This window comes from Ahaetulla prasina, chromosome 1, assembly GCF_028640845.1.
Source record: "Ahaetulla prasina isolate Xishuangbanna chromosome 1, ASM2864084v1, whole genome shotgun sequence".
Classification (NCBI taxonomy): Eukaryota; Metazoa; Chordata; class Lepidosauria; order Squamata; family Colubridae; genus Ahaetulla; species Ahaetulla prasina.
This window is the reverse complement of record NC_080539.1, coordinates 88,539,021-88,556,130: the sequence shown is the minus strand read 5'-3', so window position 1 is coordinate 88,556,130 and position 17,110 is coordinate 88,539,021. Positions and strand designations below refer to the sequence as shown.

General features: G+C 38.5%; 1 protein-coding gene across 3 annotated transcripts; it reads right to left on the bottom strand.

Moving 5' to 3' along the window:
- Positions 1–1,778: 1,778 nt before the first annotated feature.
- On the bottom strand, positions 1,779–16,812 carry TBXT (T-box transcription factor T). Of its 3 annotated transcripts, none has more exons than XM_058163824.1 (8): positions 16,607–16,812; positions 14,821–15,085; positions 10,816–10,950; positions 9,125–9,186; positions 8,970–9,031; positions 6,943–7,119; positions 4,792–4,921; positions 1,779–2,046 (listed from the first exon to the last, which is right to left on the bottom strand). In XM_058163824.1, exons 1-8 carry the CDS (start codon positions 16,810–16,812, stop codon positions 1,779–1,781), a joined length of 1,305 nt encoding a protein of 434 aa, XP_058019807.1. The 3 variants fall into 3 exon arrangements, with proteins under 3 accessions (XP_058019807.1, XP_058019808.1, XP_058019809.1); XM_058163825.1 differs by having other exon boundaries at positions 6,943–7,116; XM_058163826.1 differs by lacking the exon at positions 6,943–7,119.
- Positions 16,813–17,110: the final 298 nt, after the last annotated feature.

The window sequence follows — 17,110 nt, the reverse complement described above, 5'->3', positions numbered from 1 at the left end:
CCTGAACCGGTAGTAAAAATGCTACTGGTTCGCCCAAACCGATAGTAAAAAAACGTTTTAAAAAGTAAAGAAAAAGTTGACTGTCAGAACTTTTTTTTTATTTTTTTTAGCATTTTTTTACTACCGGTTCAGGCAAATAGGTAGTTAAAAATGCTTTTTAAAAGTAAAAAAAAAGGTTCCAATGATCAGCTGTGACAATCAGCTGTGCCACACGATTCTCAGAACGTGTTTTTTTTTACTTTTTAAAGCTTTTTTTACTATGTATTGCCCGAACTGGTATTTTTGTGTGAAGTGCGATTGTTTTTGAGCTCTCTGTGACTCTGTGAGAGTTCCTGATTGTTGCAGGGGCCATTTTGTGTGAAGTCCAGCTGCTTTTGCATTGTGTATCAGCAGTTGTGTAGCTTTTGTGTTATTTTTTTGTAAAGTGTGATAGTTGGTTTTCCTGGTCACATGACCAAGCCACGCCTACCCGGTCACATGACCACCAAGCCACACCCACAGAACCGGTAAGGAAATTTTTTGAATTTCACCACTGCCCTAGCCCAAAGACCATCACAAAAACATGAGCTGTTACCCACTTGGAGAGTCTCTGGAAAAATGTTGTTCAAGCTGTGATGAGTTTCCACAAGAGACTACAGAAAGGGCAAAAAAACCCCACAAACCAATAAATACCCCAATACAGTCAATTTTCTATCAAGAAAATGATAACTCTTAATCAGGAGCTCCAAGTGTTTTTGGTACGTAACAAGTTTCATGACCTGTTAAAGTTTGAAGGCCCCCGTTTTAGAAGCTCCTATACTGCTGGATCCATTGTATGCATCTTCTAAGCATTATGGAATGATCAAAGAAGAGGTAATGAATTGCCCCAGCTGAGGCATTCATAAGCAAGTGGCCGAGAGGAAATTGCTGGAAGATATTGAATGATTGCCTTTGGTTGTTAAACTAGGTTAGGCATATTATGGGGCTAAAATTTCAATTTGAGTGTGTTTTCTTAACTCAGAATCCTAGTAAACCATGCTGTTGATTTTTTAGCAACACTGATGAAAACAAACTTTGGGGCCACAAAACCAGGCTTGGAGCCATTGATTGTCCATTCCTTTAATTGGGAAAATAATAAAAGTATTGCTTAGGGAAAATCTCAGCCTTCAAGGAATAAAACTGCAAGTCACAGTTATATTTCTGAAACTGCCAGCAAAAATCAAATAAAACAAAAATATGCACATCATATTTTTCAACGGAAGCAATTTATACATTCATCAATGAAAACCTGTCCAGTATGATGCGTGGTAGAAATCAGCCCTTAATACTGCCCTTTTTTAAAAGAAGAAAAAAGAAAAAGAAAACTGAACAGAACAAAAAAAAAATCATGAGATCCCTAATATGATGTTGGCAAAGCTGACTACTACCAAAGTTTGAATTTAAAAAAAAAAAATAGTCAAGAACGGCTCATTAGAGGATCTGTTTGTGATGCTTTGAACACTCATTAACAGAGGCTTGGTAAGAATTCTAGCCCCTAAGGCTGCAGAGGTAGAAAAGAAGGTGGTAACCATGTCCTTTTGGGTCTGGACCACCAGACAAATTCCTACAGCTTTCATAAGGTGTCTGTACCATTTACTAATACATTCTAATACTGAAAGGAGCATCAAGCGATTAGTGCAGTTACTTTACCGTTAATATACGTCAAGACTTATTCCTCTAGCTCCTGGAACTTTCTCAGCGGATTCCCAGTTTATAGCAACTAGAAAGTCTTTGGCCATCAGAAAAGGAGAAGGTGTCTCCTACATAGAAGGAGTCGTGACGGGAGTCCATGTGGAGGCAAGTCTAGCATGCACTGAGGCATCATACTGACTGTCAGCAATATCTGTGGATGCCCCGTTGTCATAGAGGGGAGAGCCCGAAGAGGTCGTAGCGACGGAATGAGGAAGTGTGGGGTAGTGAGTTGTAGAGCCTCGCAAAAACTGGGATCCTATCCCACTGGACATCCCGCCTGACTGTGAAACAGGTGAGATGGTGCTGTTGCTCACAGACCACAAGTTGGGATATTGGCTACAAAGAGAAAGAAAGAAAAAAACAGGTTTTCCATTTGTAGAAAGGCAGCCTCGTTAGAAAAAGGCTAAGTAATTTAACATATCATATACGTCTGCAAACTATGACTCACTTCACTAGATACACTATTCTAAATATCGAATTTATTAACATCAACATGTTTGGGGAAGAAGGGGAGGAAGAAAACTATGCATTTGAGTGAGGCACTGAGAGGATGCAAACAAGAGGCATAGGCCTCCTTAATTCAAGTGAGTATTTTGCTGGATCACACAGTTAGTATATAGCAGTGATGGCTAACCAGACTGAGTGCCTAAAGCGCACGTGTGCACGCCTAAACTCCCAAAATGCAGTTCACAAGCGCCCCCCAGTCACGTGCCCCCCATGCATGCACACAGGGCCCCCGCATGCATCCCACCCATGCATGCATGGGCACGCCCCTGCACACACCCCACACCCCACGCATATGCGGCAGACACCTGACGACCAGCTGACTGGCGGGAGGCATGTGCACATGCGCAGTGCAGCTAAATTGGGGTGACGGCTCACGTGCCCATAGAGAGGGCACTGCATGCCATCTGTGGCACATGTGCCATAGGTTTGCCATCATGGGTATATAGCAATAGCATTAGACTTCATAGAGATTTACAGCACACTCTGAGCAGTTTACAACGTCAGCATATCTGGGTTCTGGGGACTTTATCGATCCCCGGAAAGATGGTAGCCTGAATCAATCTTCAAACATGCAAATTTATGATGCACGTAGATGTTGCCACCCCATTCCAAATCATCTTTTTGGCTTCAGAGGGAAAGTGTTGCAAATCCCTCAATAGCAGAAGTACTAAAGATTTTTGGAAAGCATTTTACAATTTGGTATTTAGTACTGCCTGGTGTCAATATAAGTTCATGAGTCTCTCTCCAGTCCCAGATGCATAAGATGCATTTAAGCAGCTTATTTACTTAATTTCCATTCAACAGCTACTAAAATGGAACTATCTGTAAAGCTAGGCACAAAACTCAGCAGGATTTTCTTTTCTGAAAAACCTCATCAGTATAGGAATCGGGAGATTATATCAAATCAAAAATTTTATTGTGGTCATAAACTATCAAATTATGAATACTGTATATATTGTTAATGATTCCTCACTTTAATTACTAGCGTGAAGCAGTGTTCTTACACAATAAAGAAATGTTAGTTTGTAAAAGGAAGAAAGTATTTTAGGGAACTTTGCACTTGGTGATTTCCTGCAGATTAAAGATGTGTTACAGTATAGGTCAGGTTTGTTTACATACAATTCCTTTAAAATCTTGTGAATTGCCATATCACACAAATGCCTGCTGTTGTTAGATGGAGTCTTTCCCTAGTCACATTTTTTACTACCCGACAGAGCAATGTATTTATTTATTTTGCAAATTTACATGGCCACCTATCTCATGAACTCCATAATAAAAGGCATTTCATAAACTCCATAATAAAAGACCTATTACATCCAAGCTCCTTAAGCAATTTTTTTAAAATGGCCATCAGCATCAGAGGAGAGAAGGGAAGGGGAAAAGGCAAGAAAAGGCAACCTTATTCCCTTGGACTTACAAGAAGTAGGATTGGCATTGGGGTGTTACATCCAGCATCTTGTCTTTATTGGCCTCTTCCATGGATGCTGCTAAGGAGGGGTACATTTGCATCTTACTAACCTTTTTATATAGTCACTTTAAAGGCTGTGGATGGAACCAGTGATATTGTCTTACACTATTTTTTAACTGGAAAGTGTATTAGCTCACACTCACCAAAGGGATTCAAAGTTTGGGTTTTCAATAATATTAAGTCACTGATCTCCTCCTACGCATATAAAAGGATATAAGTGAGGAAGTGAAAAATAATTTTCACCTATGGCAATAAAGAGTGGAGGCACGGTGGCTCAGTGGTTAAGACACTGAGCTTGTTGGCCAGAAAGCCAGCAGCCCAGGTTCAAGACCCAAACTCAATGCAATGGGGTAAGCCCTTGTCCTCGGCCCAGCTCCTGCCAACCTAGCAGTTTGAAAGCATATAAATGCAAGTGATAAATAGATATCACGTTGGTGGGAAGCTAACAGCATTCAGTGATGTCATGCTGGCCACATGACCATGGAAATGTCTTCAGGCAACACTAGCTCAATGGCCTTGAAACTGAGATGAGCACTACCCCCTATAATTGGCAATGACTAGTGGAGTAAATTCCACAGGGACTTCTTTACCTTTATAGCAGTGGTGGGTTTCAAAAAATTTTACTACCAGTTCTGTGGGCGTGGTGTGGTTTGGTGAGTGTGGCTTGGTGCGTGTGGCAGGGGAAGGATACTGTAAAATCTCCATTTCCTCCCCATTCCAGGGGAAAGTTACTGCAAAATCCCTTTCCTCCCAATCAGCTGGGACCTGGGAAGCAGAGAATAGATGGGGGTGGGGCCAATCAGACTTTTTACTACCGGTTCTCCGGACTACTCAAAATTTCCGTTACCAGTTCTCCAGAACTGGTCAGAATCTGCTGAAACCCACCTCTGCTTTATAGCCATGTAGCTAGCATATCACAGACTATCCGCTACCTTAACCTTGCAGATAAAGAACACAACCACTCCACTCCTGCATAAATCATACTATACAAACAGTATTTGTGTACAAACTATAGCTATATGGGGGGAGGGATCACCTCCATGGGACTCATACAGAAATGAATCTGTTTTTTCACAGAAGTTTCATGGTCATGGAAGAGGGCTTACCTGGAACTGGTTGGAGGACCACTACTGTGATTCATAGGCAACATACTTGTTGGAGCTGGGACGCCTAAGCTGGACCAATTGTCATGGCTTTGGAGCATAGAAAGGCACGCTGAAGAACTGTCTCCATAGGCTGCTGCAAAAGCAAGTATTTTGTGTAAGAACATTCCATACTTTCAAGTACAATACCTGAATATGACCTTCATCAGTATAATTGAACTCATTAGGAATTCTTAGAATATAGTTGCTTTTCTAGCGATGATATAAGGACATTTAAAAATATTGCATTTGGTTCTATATAAATATCAAATCATTTTGCAACTGTATTAGTATAGACCCAAAGCAGAGATCAATTCTGTATATTTAGCTCACAAAGTTTCAACGGACCAGGGACTATCAACTTTTCAAAAGTAATATGCAAACTTCTTAGCCTTTTTTTGAGTCATTACTCTATAATCAGGTTTGAACGAAATGAGCAAAACATAATTTTCATACCAACAAAATCCAAGTCCTTTCTATAAATAGAAATAGATCATAAGATAAAAATATTTTTAAAAAATAAACAAGCTGTTGCAGGCATCTGAAATAAGAAGAAATGCTCTCTTAGAGCTCTCTTCAGAGAGCTGTGATGGCAAAGTGGTTAGAATGCAGTATTGCAGGCTAACTCTGCTGACTGCCTGCAGTTTGATCCTGACTGGCTCAAGGTTGACTCAGTCTTCCATCTTTCCAAGGTCGGTAAAATGAGGACACATATTGTTGGGGTCAATATGTTGACTCTGTAAACCACTTAGAGAAGGCTGTAAAGCACTACGAAGCGGTATTTAAGTGCTAGTGCTAAATGGCTCAAAACCAAGTATATAGTTTAGATTTACCTCAGACTCACCTTTCTTACAATCACCTAGCTGGAAATTCTGGGACTTATTAGGCACCTAGACTCTTTAAAACATCTAATGAAACTGACTGCATATTGTAATTGAAAATATTATCTAGACTTTATGGAATGATGAATTGTGTCTGAAAATCAAAAGCCTTGCAATTTCCTATATGTGTCTCTTACCCTGATTGTTTCCATTTTGGAAAGCAGAATCAGTGCCTCTTTTTATTAAATCCCAGTACCTTAAAGGTGAAAATAACACTACCATCATAGCGGGCCACATTCTCACAAAACTCCAATTTTAAATAAGATAGAAGTCTTTTTACTGCAAACCAAAGATTTAATAAAACGATCTATCTGCTATTAATAGTGCACTCTTTTGTAGACCATTCAAAACATTTAACAATTATTTGAAAAACATATTTTTAAAAAACAAAACTTTACTTTTATTTTTCTGATACAAACTACCATGACTCAGATGGTTAGTGAAATCTCATTTCTGTCATTCTCAAGAGATGTTACAATTCCTACAACTGATTAAGATGGATAATCTATCTAGCTTTATCTATCCATCCATCCATCCATCCATCCATCCATCCATCCATCCATTCCTATATCTCTATATAGGTAGCACTGATGATATTACCTAGCTAGGATAATGAAATGTCTTCAAGAAAACAAGCAAGCTCAAAGAGCATCAAGACCCCACATATATCTATATCTATATCTATATCTATATCTATATCTATATCTATATCTATATCTATCTATCTATCTATCTATCTATCTATCTATCTATCTATCTTTCATCCTCATCCTCATCAATCATCTATCTACCTCATCTTGAATTAATCCATTGCAGGATTGAAGATTGCATATGCACCATAATCTATAGCTGGTCAAAAGCAGTTTGTATAAATGTTTTCCAACCTCTCAATCTAAAACTAAAAGAGGATGACTGGCCCAAAGTAGCCAGGCAGCTTTCATCAGTGTTAGAACCTGACTCCTCTGCTGCTAATCTAGCATTTTAACTGCTGCACCATATTAAATCAGAATTTGATCTAGCCTTTACCACCCAGGACTAAACTAATAGTCCTACAGATGTTGCTGAATTACAACTTCCATGGCTCCAAATATAATAGTCTACAATGGGGGACAGTGAGATTTGTAGTTTAAGATGTTGGAGGGTCACAGATTCCACACCTCGGCTGTATATTCACACTGAGATCTGTTAGTATCTTATGACATCAAAAAACTGGAGGACACTATAAAGTACTTACTTGGAGAATTGGTTCTATGGGTGTATGGATTTGGATAAGGGGCAGGACGGTGATTTCTTAACGATGAATACCTTTCACAACTGTGAGCAGGAGAGAGTGAGAGAGACGTGCCAAATTGGGAATGAGGGCTGGCAGGAGGACAAAGAGTCCCTGTTCCAGGAATTAGCCAACCACCTACTGTAAAAATATGAATAATATCATTTCACCAATATATAGCAGGATTATTTGTCCATATGACAGCAGCTTGTCTGCACACATCAATCCTGGAATGTCAAACCTATTTTTAACTCACATTGAAACAATAAAAATGGATTTCAAGCGCTTCTTGTCTCCCACAGTAACTTGTGGCTATAAATATCTTTGTTGTGGTGCCATTATGGTGTGTTTCCCCATCTCTGCTGATCAATGGTATGCCATAAGTGAAACATTGCGACAACAGCATTCCTACTCATTAAAGCAAGAAAACTCAAAACTAAAGTACCATCAGGAATAATTTCAAGTCATGAACATAAGATTATTATAACTTCACATCTCTTATTGCTATATCCTAATCTGGGAGGTAGTCAGAAGAAATGGTTAAAACTGTAATCTTTTATATCTAATAGCTTTGAAGAAGCAATGGGAGAACAGCAAAACATCCTAGTAAACAAACGTTTGAATAAATGGTAGTCATGGGTCTCTATGGAGAGAAAGGTGGGAAGAATGACACAAACCGTGTCACGGTGGAAACTAACTTCGTTACATTCTGTGTGGAACTTTACTATATTGGTATGAAAGAACAGAAATTAAGCCTGTAATGTCATACTATATCTTCGGTCATTTATTACATCACTGTGATTACAAGGGAGATATTCAGAAAGCAGCATGGTAATTCTGGATATTCAGAGTGTGAAACTTCGATAAAGGGAAGGGTTCTGCTAATATTTCTAATTAACCTAATCAAACTTCTGATCTTTTTAAAACTTTGTGCTGTTGTCAACAATCAGACTCAAAAATTATTGAACTCTGTCTGAAAAACATCAGTGAGATTTCAGTGGGGATATTCCAGACTTTGCATAGATGGAGACATTTGACCAGTTGATCGATACATTTGAACAAATGAAAAAGATTGTAAATACCCAATTAAACTAGCTTATTTTCTTATCTCACTTAATTTCAATAAGAGAGATATAGAAAACGATCATATTTTAGGGTTAATATTTTAGGTGCTTTAAGAGATAGCTTTTCTACATTTTTAAGTATAAAATCCTATTTTTTTGAAATGCACATGAGGAAAACAGCAGAGGTCGAGTTTCTACAATTCCAAGTCACATTTTTAGTCCATATCACATGGCATTTTCAACACTGGTTAAGGGTGGTTTTCCCAAGTTAGCAGAAATTTATCCAATTCTATTTGGAAATAACAGTAATTGAACCAGGGACTTGCAGCATGCAAAGCATATATTCAACTATTGTGCTATGAATCCATTCAAAATCAAAATACATTTCACTGCTTAATCATCTGATACCCTAAAACAGTGCTTCTCAACCTTGGCAACTTCAAGCTATGTGCTGACTGGGGAATTCTGGGAATTGAAGTCCCCGCAGCTTAACGTTGCCAAGGTTCAGAAGCACTGCCGTAAAATATCTCAAGATCCAGGAATGCGGAATCTCCCAAAGTAAAGCACATTCCTTCATCTCTGATAATTTTTTCTTGGTTCTCAATGTTCAGTAAGAAAAACAGGTCAAGGACATTACAGTATTTACCGTCTTTGGCATCAGGAATGTAAAATTATAATGCCACTTCTCAGGCTAAAGCATATTGCAGTAAATATTTTTTTTTTTAAAAAGAAAGCCTTCTAAAAGATACAAACTGTTGGCGAAGATTATATTTTATGAAATATATATTCATGCATTTTATATTCATGAATAATGTTCTTAACTACATAACAAAATACAACAGATACTGGAACAAAACTGCTTTGAGAGTTTTCCATATGGCAATGGTATAACAAAAATATAACTTTCAGAAGAGAGTTTAGACATACATTGTGAATATTGTGATTGCTGACTGTCTCCCATTTCATCCATCATGTCTTTGTGATCACTTCTGTCAAAGAAATACAATTTGTTAGCAAAAGTATTAAACAGTCTAATGAAATGCAGTCTGTAAACGCTATTAAAAGCAAACAACGGTTCTCACCTTTCTTTTGCATCGAGGAAAGCTTTTGCAAAGGGGTTATATTTTATTTTTAATGCTGTTATCTACAAAAAATGAAGAAAATATTTCAAATTCAAATGTAATTTTAATTATTTTATTGTTAATTGAAAAGATAATTCAGCAGCATTACTGTTAATTCCACTAAGGTTTTTGCAATTAATTCTGGTGGGAAAAAGCCCAGAATGAAATTATTAAAACTACTAAGACTGCAAGAGGAGGCTTTGAAATCCTCTACAATGTCCCCTCTTTGCCTTACTAAGATGCCTGGTTTTATTATCCTATTAAGGAAGTACATAAAAGGGACGTAGAGTAGAGGGAGGATACACTAAAAACAGTTATAAAAAGTGTCAGGTTCCGGGTAAAAAAAGGGATAATATATTGGAAGAACAAATGATTATTTTATTAAGAAATGAGCTATTGTTTCAGCATGGAGCATTTAAAGGCAAAGGATTTATATCAGTTCTACCCATTTTTCAATGAAATACAGACCCACCCTCCCTAAAAACTTTGAAACTATTATGTATGAACAATTAACAGAAGATTGATTAACTACTTGATCTTGCTAGACTTTAGCTTGCTATACATTAATATGATTTTTTAAAATTAGTTGGTAATCATTAGCACTTAACTAATTTAGAATAAGGGCTTAACCTCATTATAATTCATCATGTAGGCTTCAACATGGAAGTTGTGTTTATAGACAGGAACTTTATTTCTCTGGAGGACCTAAACATTTATTCAGAATCTATTAAAGCATAATGAGTTACTGTATAATCAATGCTGAACCCGCTATGTGTTTTGACGGAATCAAAGTGGGCAGTAATAAATATTAGAAGCTAATGCAGGCACAAATCAGCAGATAGAAAAAGAAGTGTTTTACAAAAAAATTAATGGTTATTAGTTTTATAGGAGATTCACAACATGGCAAAGTATAAGAGTTCAATAAGTGTATTTATGTTTGTATATTATGATAAATTGCTTAGTGCTGTCAATAATCAAGGCTGTTTGGATTCAAAGTACTTCTTAAAAAATGATTTGCATAATACAGCTATTTTCTACATTAAATAATAATAATATATATTGAGAATCAGTACACCTTTATTATCTTTTCATCAGACTCATTGAATAAGCCCGTTATGTCTCAGATCCCAGTCCTGTATAAATCTTCTTGGAAATCAATTCCATATAATTGAGTGGTGTTAAGTTGCAATTAAATTGTGCTTAGTAATATAAACAAAATAAGGCGGTGATTACTGATAAAGTCTTGAGGTTAACTGAAACATTTTCCTCTTTTTTTTTTTTTTTACTCAAAGAGCAGAATGCTTCTAGTTGAAAAGATCACTTGATATTCTCCTGAAAGTATAAGAGTAGTTTTTTTTTAATGGTCAAAATAAACCAGTATCATAGAATTGTATCTACCTTACTTCATTCATTGCTAAGATCTTTTTATGCTTAAGACATTTCTCCTACTTTCTAGCAATTCCATTTCTTTAAGTACTCACTGGAAGTGAACAATTACTGCATCTCCTTTGTAGCATCTTTTAAAATTCTTGTAAACAGTCAGCATCCCCCTAATTTTAACATCCCCTTTCTCAATCCATGCCCCTTTACTACTTTGAAGGAGTGCAATCCATGCAGGCTCTTCCACGCTTTATGCCTAGCTTTATGCCTACCTCTTCATTCTGGTAAGCGGTCACAGCTATAAACTGTGTCTCTGGGAAGGAATGGCTGGTGATCATTCGCTGAGGGCCACCAACTCTCACTATGTGAATCCTAGGCTCATACTTGTGCAAGGAGTTCAACATGATCTGTTGGTGTAAAGAACAACAGAAACAAGCACTGAAAGAGTGATAAACAACACTATTCTGAGACAGCAACATCAACTATAGCCAATGGTTTTGGCTTTTTAATAAGAGAACAAATTTGCTGACTTAAATCTAAAAAAAAAAGTAAGCGTCCAGACCTCAGTGGCTATTTTACCTTATGTCTTTCCAGGTGAACAGTCAAAACCGGAACATTATATCTACACTTACTTTACAACTTTATCCAAGGTAGGAAAGCAACATTAATAGTTTTGAAATAAATGAGGATATTAAATAATTTAAAATTGATTTATTATCTTGGATTATTTCAAAACTGATAACTACATTTTGTCAAACTCTAATTAAATGTTTATAATTCGATTTTCATCTTTCATTATTGAGGGAGGAATGAAAGAGTTCCATGCACAGAGCTTTTATTCATTTCTCAAAAAACAAATTATGATCTACACATAACCAATATTACAATAAAAGCTACCACTACATTATTTTATAAATTAACCATAGTACAAAATACCCATAAAACTGATCTGTTTTGGGGTTGTTGTTGTTTTTTTTGGTATGCAGACAACTTAAGTAATATATTTTCCTAGCAAAGTAAGGGAAAACTTCTTTTTTAACTGAGTTCCTTAATGAATTATGACTGTCATAGCATAACTGCAAAAACATTCACTCAATAAAGAAAATATTAGCTTTGGAATCTCATCAGAACCAAAGACTTTTTAATAACAACAAAATATAACCAACCAAGGCCCTTTGGGATTATGTTTGGTGCCTATCACACCCTTATAGGATTCTTTTTAAAGATTTTTTTTATCCTGCATCTATTATTTTTATAAGTAACTGAAGGCAGCAAACACACCTCTTTCCTTTTCCTATTTCCCCCTATAACAACCCTGTGAAGTGAATTGGGCTGAGAGAAAGTGAGTGGCCCAAAGTCACCCAGTCGGCTTTCATGCCTAAGGCAGAATTAGAACTCAGTCTCCTGGTTAGTAGCCTGGTGCCTTAACATATCTCATTTTTTTTCTTTTATAAGAAACTTAAACTACTAAAATGCATAGTTAACTGGTGCTAATAATAATAATATTTGAGAACAATAATAATGTGTAGTCTTGGTTAAAGAGAAGGAAATGGTTCCTCTGTAATTAAAACTATAACTTTTAACTTTGTTTTTTAACTAGCACAGTACATGGCATTTTCATGCCCACTACTGAAACAAACATCATACAAACTACACAGGTTACTAGTTAGGCATCTCATTTTACTATCAGATTTAACAATTTCACTAATATATATATTGATATCAGACATACTGTTGAGAACCAAGCTGAAAATGTACATTTGTACTACAATATACAACTAAACCTTTCTAATATCAGTGATCAGCATGCTACTGTAAGTGACTTGAAAAATGTATCTAAAAATTGATTGAAACTTTCTTGTTGCCAGATTGGATGCTAACCTGTCATCTTTTCTCTTAAAAAAATACAGGTATTAGCCTCTGAAATATTTACATAACTAACTCACATGACTAACTTTCCAAGCCTGAAACATCTTTATAAAGAAAGGACAATGAACAGAAAAATAGCTATTAACATGCCCTATGATCACAGCAATAAGTGAATGTGAATTGTCAATGAAAATATGCTTAGACATTTCCAAAATTTTACTAGCTGTTGGTCCTACGACTAGTTTTTTTCTGTTCACAAAGAGAAACTTATTAATAAAATTATCATTAAGATTTTCTCAGCAATCATATATTCTGTTGCTGCCATTATTACATATTGTTTTTGTTTGTTTGTTTTTGTTTTTTTTACATTTATACCCCGCCCTTCTCCGAAGACTCAGGGCGGCTTACAGTGTATAAGGCAATAGTCTCATTCTATTTGTATATTTTTACAAAGTCAACTTATTGCCCCCCCCCCCAACAATCTGGGTCCTCATTTTACCTACCTTATAAAGGATGGAAGGCTGAGTCAATTGCCATATTACCCCCAAACTCTTAGTAAACTGGCCTTGGATTATTACTTTGGTTACTTTATGTGGCTTGCAAATATGCTGAGAAAGGTGCATGTCACACATCACTTCCCCCAAATTGTCTTTATGCTTATCTCGGGATAACACCCTAGGTCTAAGCATGTTGACCCTTCCAGAATGTTAACAGAAATATGCAGCACCAGATTTTGGCACCCAACCATTGCATCCATTTTCTGCATTAATATTAAAACTCTGTAGGAAAACACTACAGAAGTTTCCTCTGCGGCTAATTTTGTCCTATAAAAAATACAAGTTAAATAGAGCATCCCTCCAGCCCAGAACAGGAGACAATTTTGTTAAAATATTTTAAAGCCATGCCTTTTGTTCTTATGGAATTCCCAATAAAATTTGTGTTATATGATCTTGTTTTGCATTATACTGCCTCACAAACCCACAAGACTCTAGTTCAAAGTTTAATTTGGTAGCAATTAGGGTGAGACATTAACAGTTCCAGGATTCAGGGCTGGTGCAAGATATTTGGTTGCTCAAAAAGAAATATTCTAAATGTCCATGAAAAATAACAAACAATTACAAATCACTGGTTTTAAATAAAATTAATTGCTGAGGGCAGGCTATTTCACTTTTCTTAATTATAGGACTAGAATAACAAGTAGTTTCTAGGTACCTGCCTCCAAATTGGTTAAATCAGGTCTCCTTACAAATCACTTTTCCTGTTGTTTTAGGCTAAAATGATAAGATTTTTAAATATATATAAAAGTGCATTTACAAAAGTGAGTTTTGTAGATGCCAGTTCTCTGGGTCTCAAACATACAAATAGCTGAGACTGTGTTTCATTCTAAGAGATAAATACAAGCACACATTGCCAGTACATTATCTTTTGAAACACACCCTTCCAAATTTTTATTATGTCATTGTTACTGCATGCTGTTTAAGTTGCTAAGACACCTGAATTCAGGTTTTAAATGATCTTAAATTTATACATTATCTCAAAAATTGAGCAACACAGTTTAAGTAACACATACAGAAGCTTAAGAACATTGAAAGCTTTCTCGGATGACAGTCCATTTCAACAGTCAATGCAATATCCTACAGTAGGATATTGCAACTTAACACCTCTGATGGGCATACTTGTTTTCTTTTTCTCATTTTTTTCAAGCTTGTAATACTAGTTTTGGATTTCTTATTCTGCTCAACAGACAACATCACCCTGTTGCAAATTGTGCAATTATTTGTAAGCAGGAATCTATCTTGGAGCACCAATTGAAAAGAGAGCAATCTATTTCATATCCTTAGGACTGTGTGCAAAGCACTGGCCTTTCAAGGCAAGTACCCAGATATGACAAATTTACAAGAGAGCCTATAAATCCGGCTACAGAACCCAGGACACCAGAACAAAACACATTTCTCCGAATCTCCTTTAAGTCACACATCACCTTACAGAGAATAAAAGAAGCTAAAGTTGGTTTCCTAGGATGTTTTCCCCAGGGACGGGGATGCTCAGAAAGCGGCCAAAAGGGTTAAAGACGACCACAACGAGGGACCCTCCGTAAAATATTTTCCAGATTACTAAACTGAAAAATAAAAGGCGGCTGAAGCCTTAAGAACAGCTATTTAAAAGGCAACTCTCCCAAACCCTCAGGATTGGCATCAAAGTGTTTTCAGAAGGCGCTTTACAAGCGCTACCCATTCGGCCTGCGTTTCTTCTGCAGCAACCTGACCCTCTACGGAGTGAACTGGACCTGCGGCTCTCTCCCCAAACCACCTTGCACCTTCTTCTGCCCCCAGCCCGTGATTTTTTTAGGGTGCCCACTCGCGCCCGCAGGAATACTTCTCTTCCATTTCCACGCGCGCCTTCCTTACCTGGCCTCCCCCGTTGAGCTTATTGGTGAGCTTGACCTTGCTGAAGGACACGGGCGCCTTCATCCAGTGGGCGCCAAAGTTGGGCGAATCCGGGTGGATGTAGACGCAGCTCGGGGCCTGCGGCTCAGGCTTGCCGCCCGGCACCCATTCCCCGTTGACGTATTTCCAGCGGTGATTGTCTGCAGCCACAAAATCCAGCAGGAAGGAGTACATGGCGTTGGGGTCGAGCCCGGACACGCTGGCCTTCAACACGGGGAACATTCGCCTGCAGGGAGGAGACGCAAGGAGCGAGGAGAGGCGGGAGAAGACGCCGGCGGCGCGGCCTCTCGGGCCAGGCCTAGGCGGCTGATGTTGAAAGGCCTTTTCTGCCCAAAAAACAGACCCTCTTCCGCCCCAAGTCGAGGAGGCCTCGCCGTGCCTTTGATAGTCTCTGGAATCCAACGTAAAGGGAAACCCGCTTCGGTTTGCAGCCCCCTTTGCGGCTGCTTTCAAGTTACCATGACATAGGAGCGCAGGGGATTGAACTCCTTGGGTTGCATTCCCAAATGAACACTAATCGGGAGGACCCGGTTATATTAGTTATATTTATAAACGGAGAGGGGATTCTCATCTCACCCTTTAGAAAAGAGGCCTTTGAAATCATGGGACATAACTAGTGAACAGCAATAATTTGGAAGGAGGCTCCTCCCTGGCCAGATGACAAGCGAGGGTATCTTACTGTACATGGCTTCTATCTTTTTGTCTCTTTAGGAATAAGCAGTTTTAGAGATGAGATGCAAATGCTGAAAAATGTATCCCTGTAAGGATATGGCCACCAAAGCCACTCTTTGTTCTCAGGTTGTGGAAGTAAATTCCGATTGAGTCATTTTGAAGGATGCACTTTGATCCTCCCTTTGATTTGGGAGTTTCGGGGGGGGGGGGGGGGGAATTCACTTGCATATTAGAGGCACAGGTTCGAAGATTTATACTTTGGATTACAAAAAGGGAGAATTTGGGTTATAACTTCCTTTTTTTTAGTAGTCTTCCAATGCAAGCTTTCATAAACAGGCTAAAAGGCTCACAGAAATTTTTTAAATGGAGACATCATTGCAGTTCAAATTAGTCATGGAATGGAAGGTAATCTTCAAAAAAAAAGACTGATGGGAAAGATGTGTATTAGAGCAGAAATTCTATTGACACCACAATAAAATCCTGTACCTCACTAGGAAAACTAGTGTTGCTGCCTTCGCATGAGGGAAGGTCTCATATCTTGAATGGAAACTCAGGCTGCGGTCTTTCTGCTTTACAAATTGACTGGATAGGATTGCATAGGTTAAGGGCTACAAGAGGAGAGGAAGGGGAAGGGAATAAAGAAGACTGAGAAGCTGCAGGATGACTGGTGGACAGAATGTAGAAGAGACTGAGAAGGGGTGCCAATGGTCAGAGGACAAAAGGGAAACATTAAGAGGGTACATCCCAAGAAAAGAATGGGACTTGGGAAAGATCACTGAGGGGATTTTCTCTATTACCTACTATAAGCAATGGGGAGCATAAGGCTTCTGATGCCTTTGAGTGATTTCCTGAAGTCCAGGGCAACAACTGAATGAACACAGGAGAAAGCAAAGCGGGAAGGGGAAAAGTGTCCCCCAGAAGCAACAGGAGAAAGCAAAGCGGGAAGGGGAAAAGTGTCCCCCAGAAGCAACCTGAAAGTGTCCCCCAGAAGCAACAGGAGAAAGCAAAGCGGGAAGGGGAAAAGTGTCCCCCAGAAGCAACCTGAAAGCATCAATGTCTTTCTCTTTCCTCCTACCTGCCATTTTTGGTGACAATCATCTCATTGGTGAGTTCTTTGAAGCGCAACCACAGTTCGCTGTCCTCCAGTGTGACTCGCAGCTCCCTCTCGGTAGGATCCCCTTTTTCTCTGCCAGCCTGTAGCTCATTCTCCACAGCGCTCAGCAGATGATCCACTTGATACTGCAGACTCTTTCCAGAGCTGTCCGTGGTTGGAGAACCCATCTTACTGACCACCCACCAAGCCTCCTTTAATACCAAGATCCTTCTCCAGTCTTTTGGTACCCAGCTCTCCGCCTTGGAAAAATTGTCAGAGGAAGCCCCCACAACAAGTTGTAGTGAGGGAGGTCAAAAGCACCCTTAAAGTAGACGGTGGTGCGTGGGACAGGTCTGCAGTATGGGGGCAGAAGGGTTAATTCCACTTGACCTCTCTGGTCCACGCCACTTGAAACGAAACTAGTTAAACGGGGGAGCAATTAAGCCCCTGGTATAAATATCCTTGTGACATCACAATGCCAGTAGG

Coding starts and splice junctions, on each gene's coding strand:
- TBXT (XM_058163824.1), bottom strand. CDS start 16,812: ATGGGTTCTCCAACCACGGACAGCTCTGGAAAGAGTCTGCAGTATCAA. Junction 10,951..14,820: donor AGCTCAACGGGGGAGGCCAG/GTAAGGAAGGCG, acceptor TTACACCAACAG/ATCATGTTGAACTCCTTGCA. Junction 9,032..9,124: donor TTCCTCGATGCAAAAGAAAG/GTGAGAACCGTT, acceptor TTTCTTTGACAG/AAGTGATCACAAAGACATGA.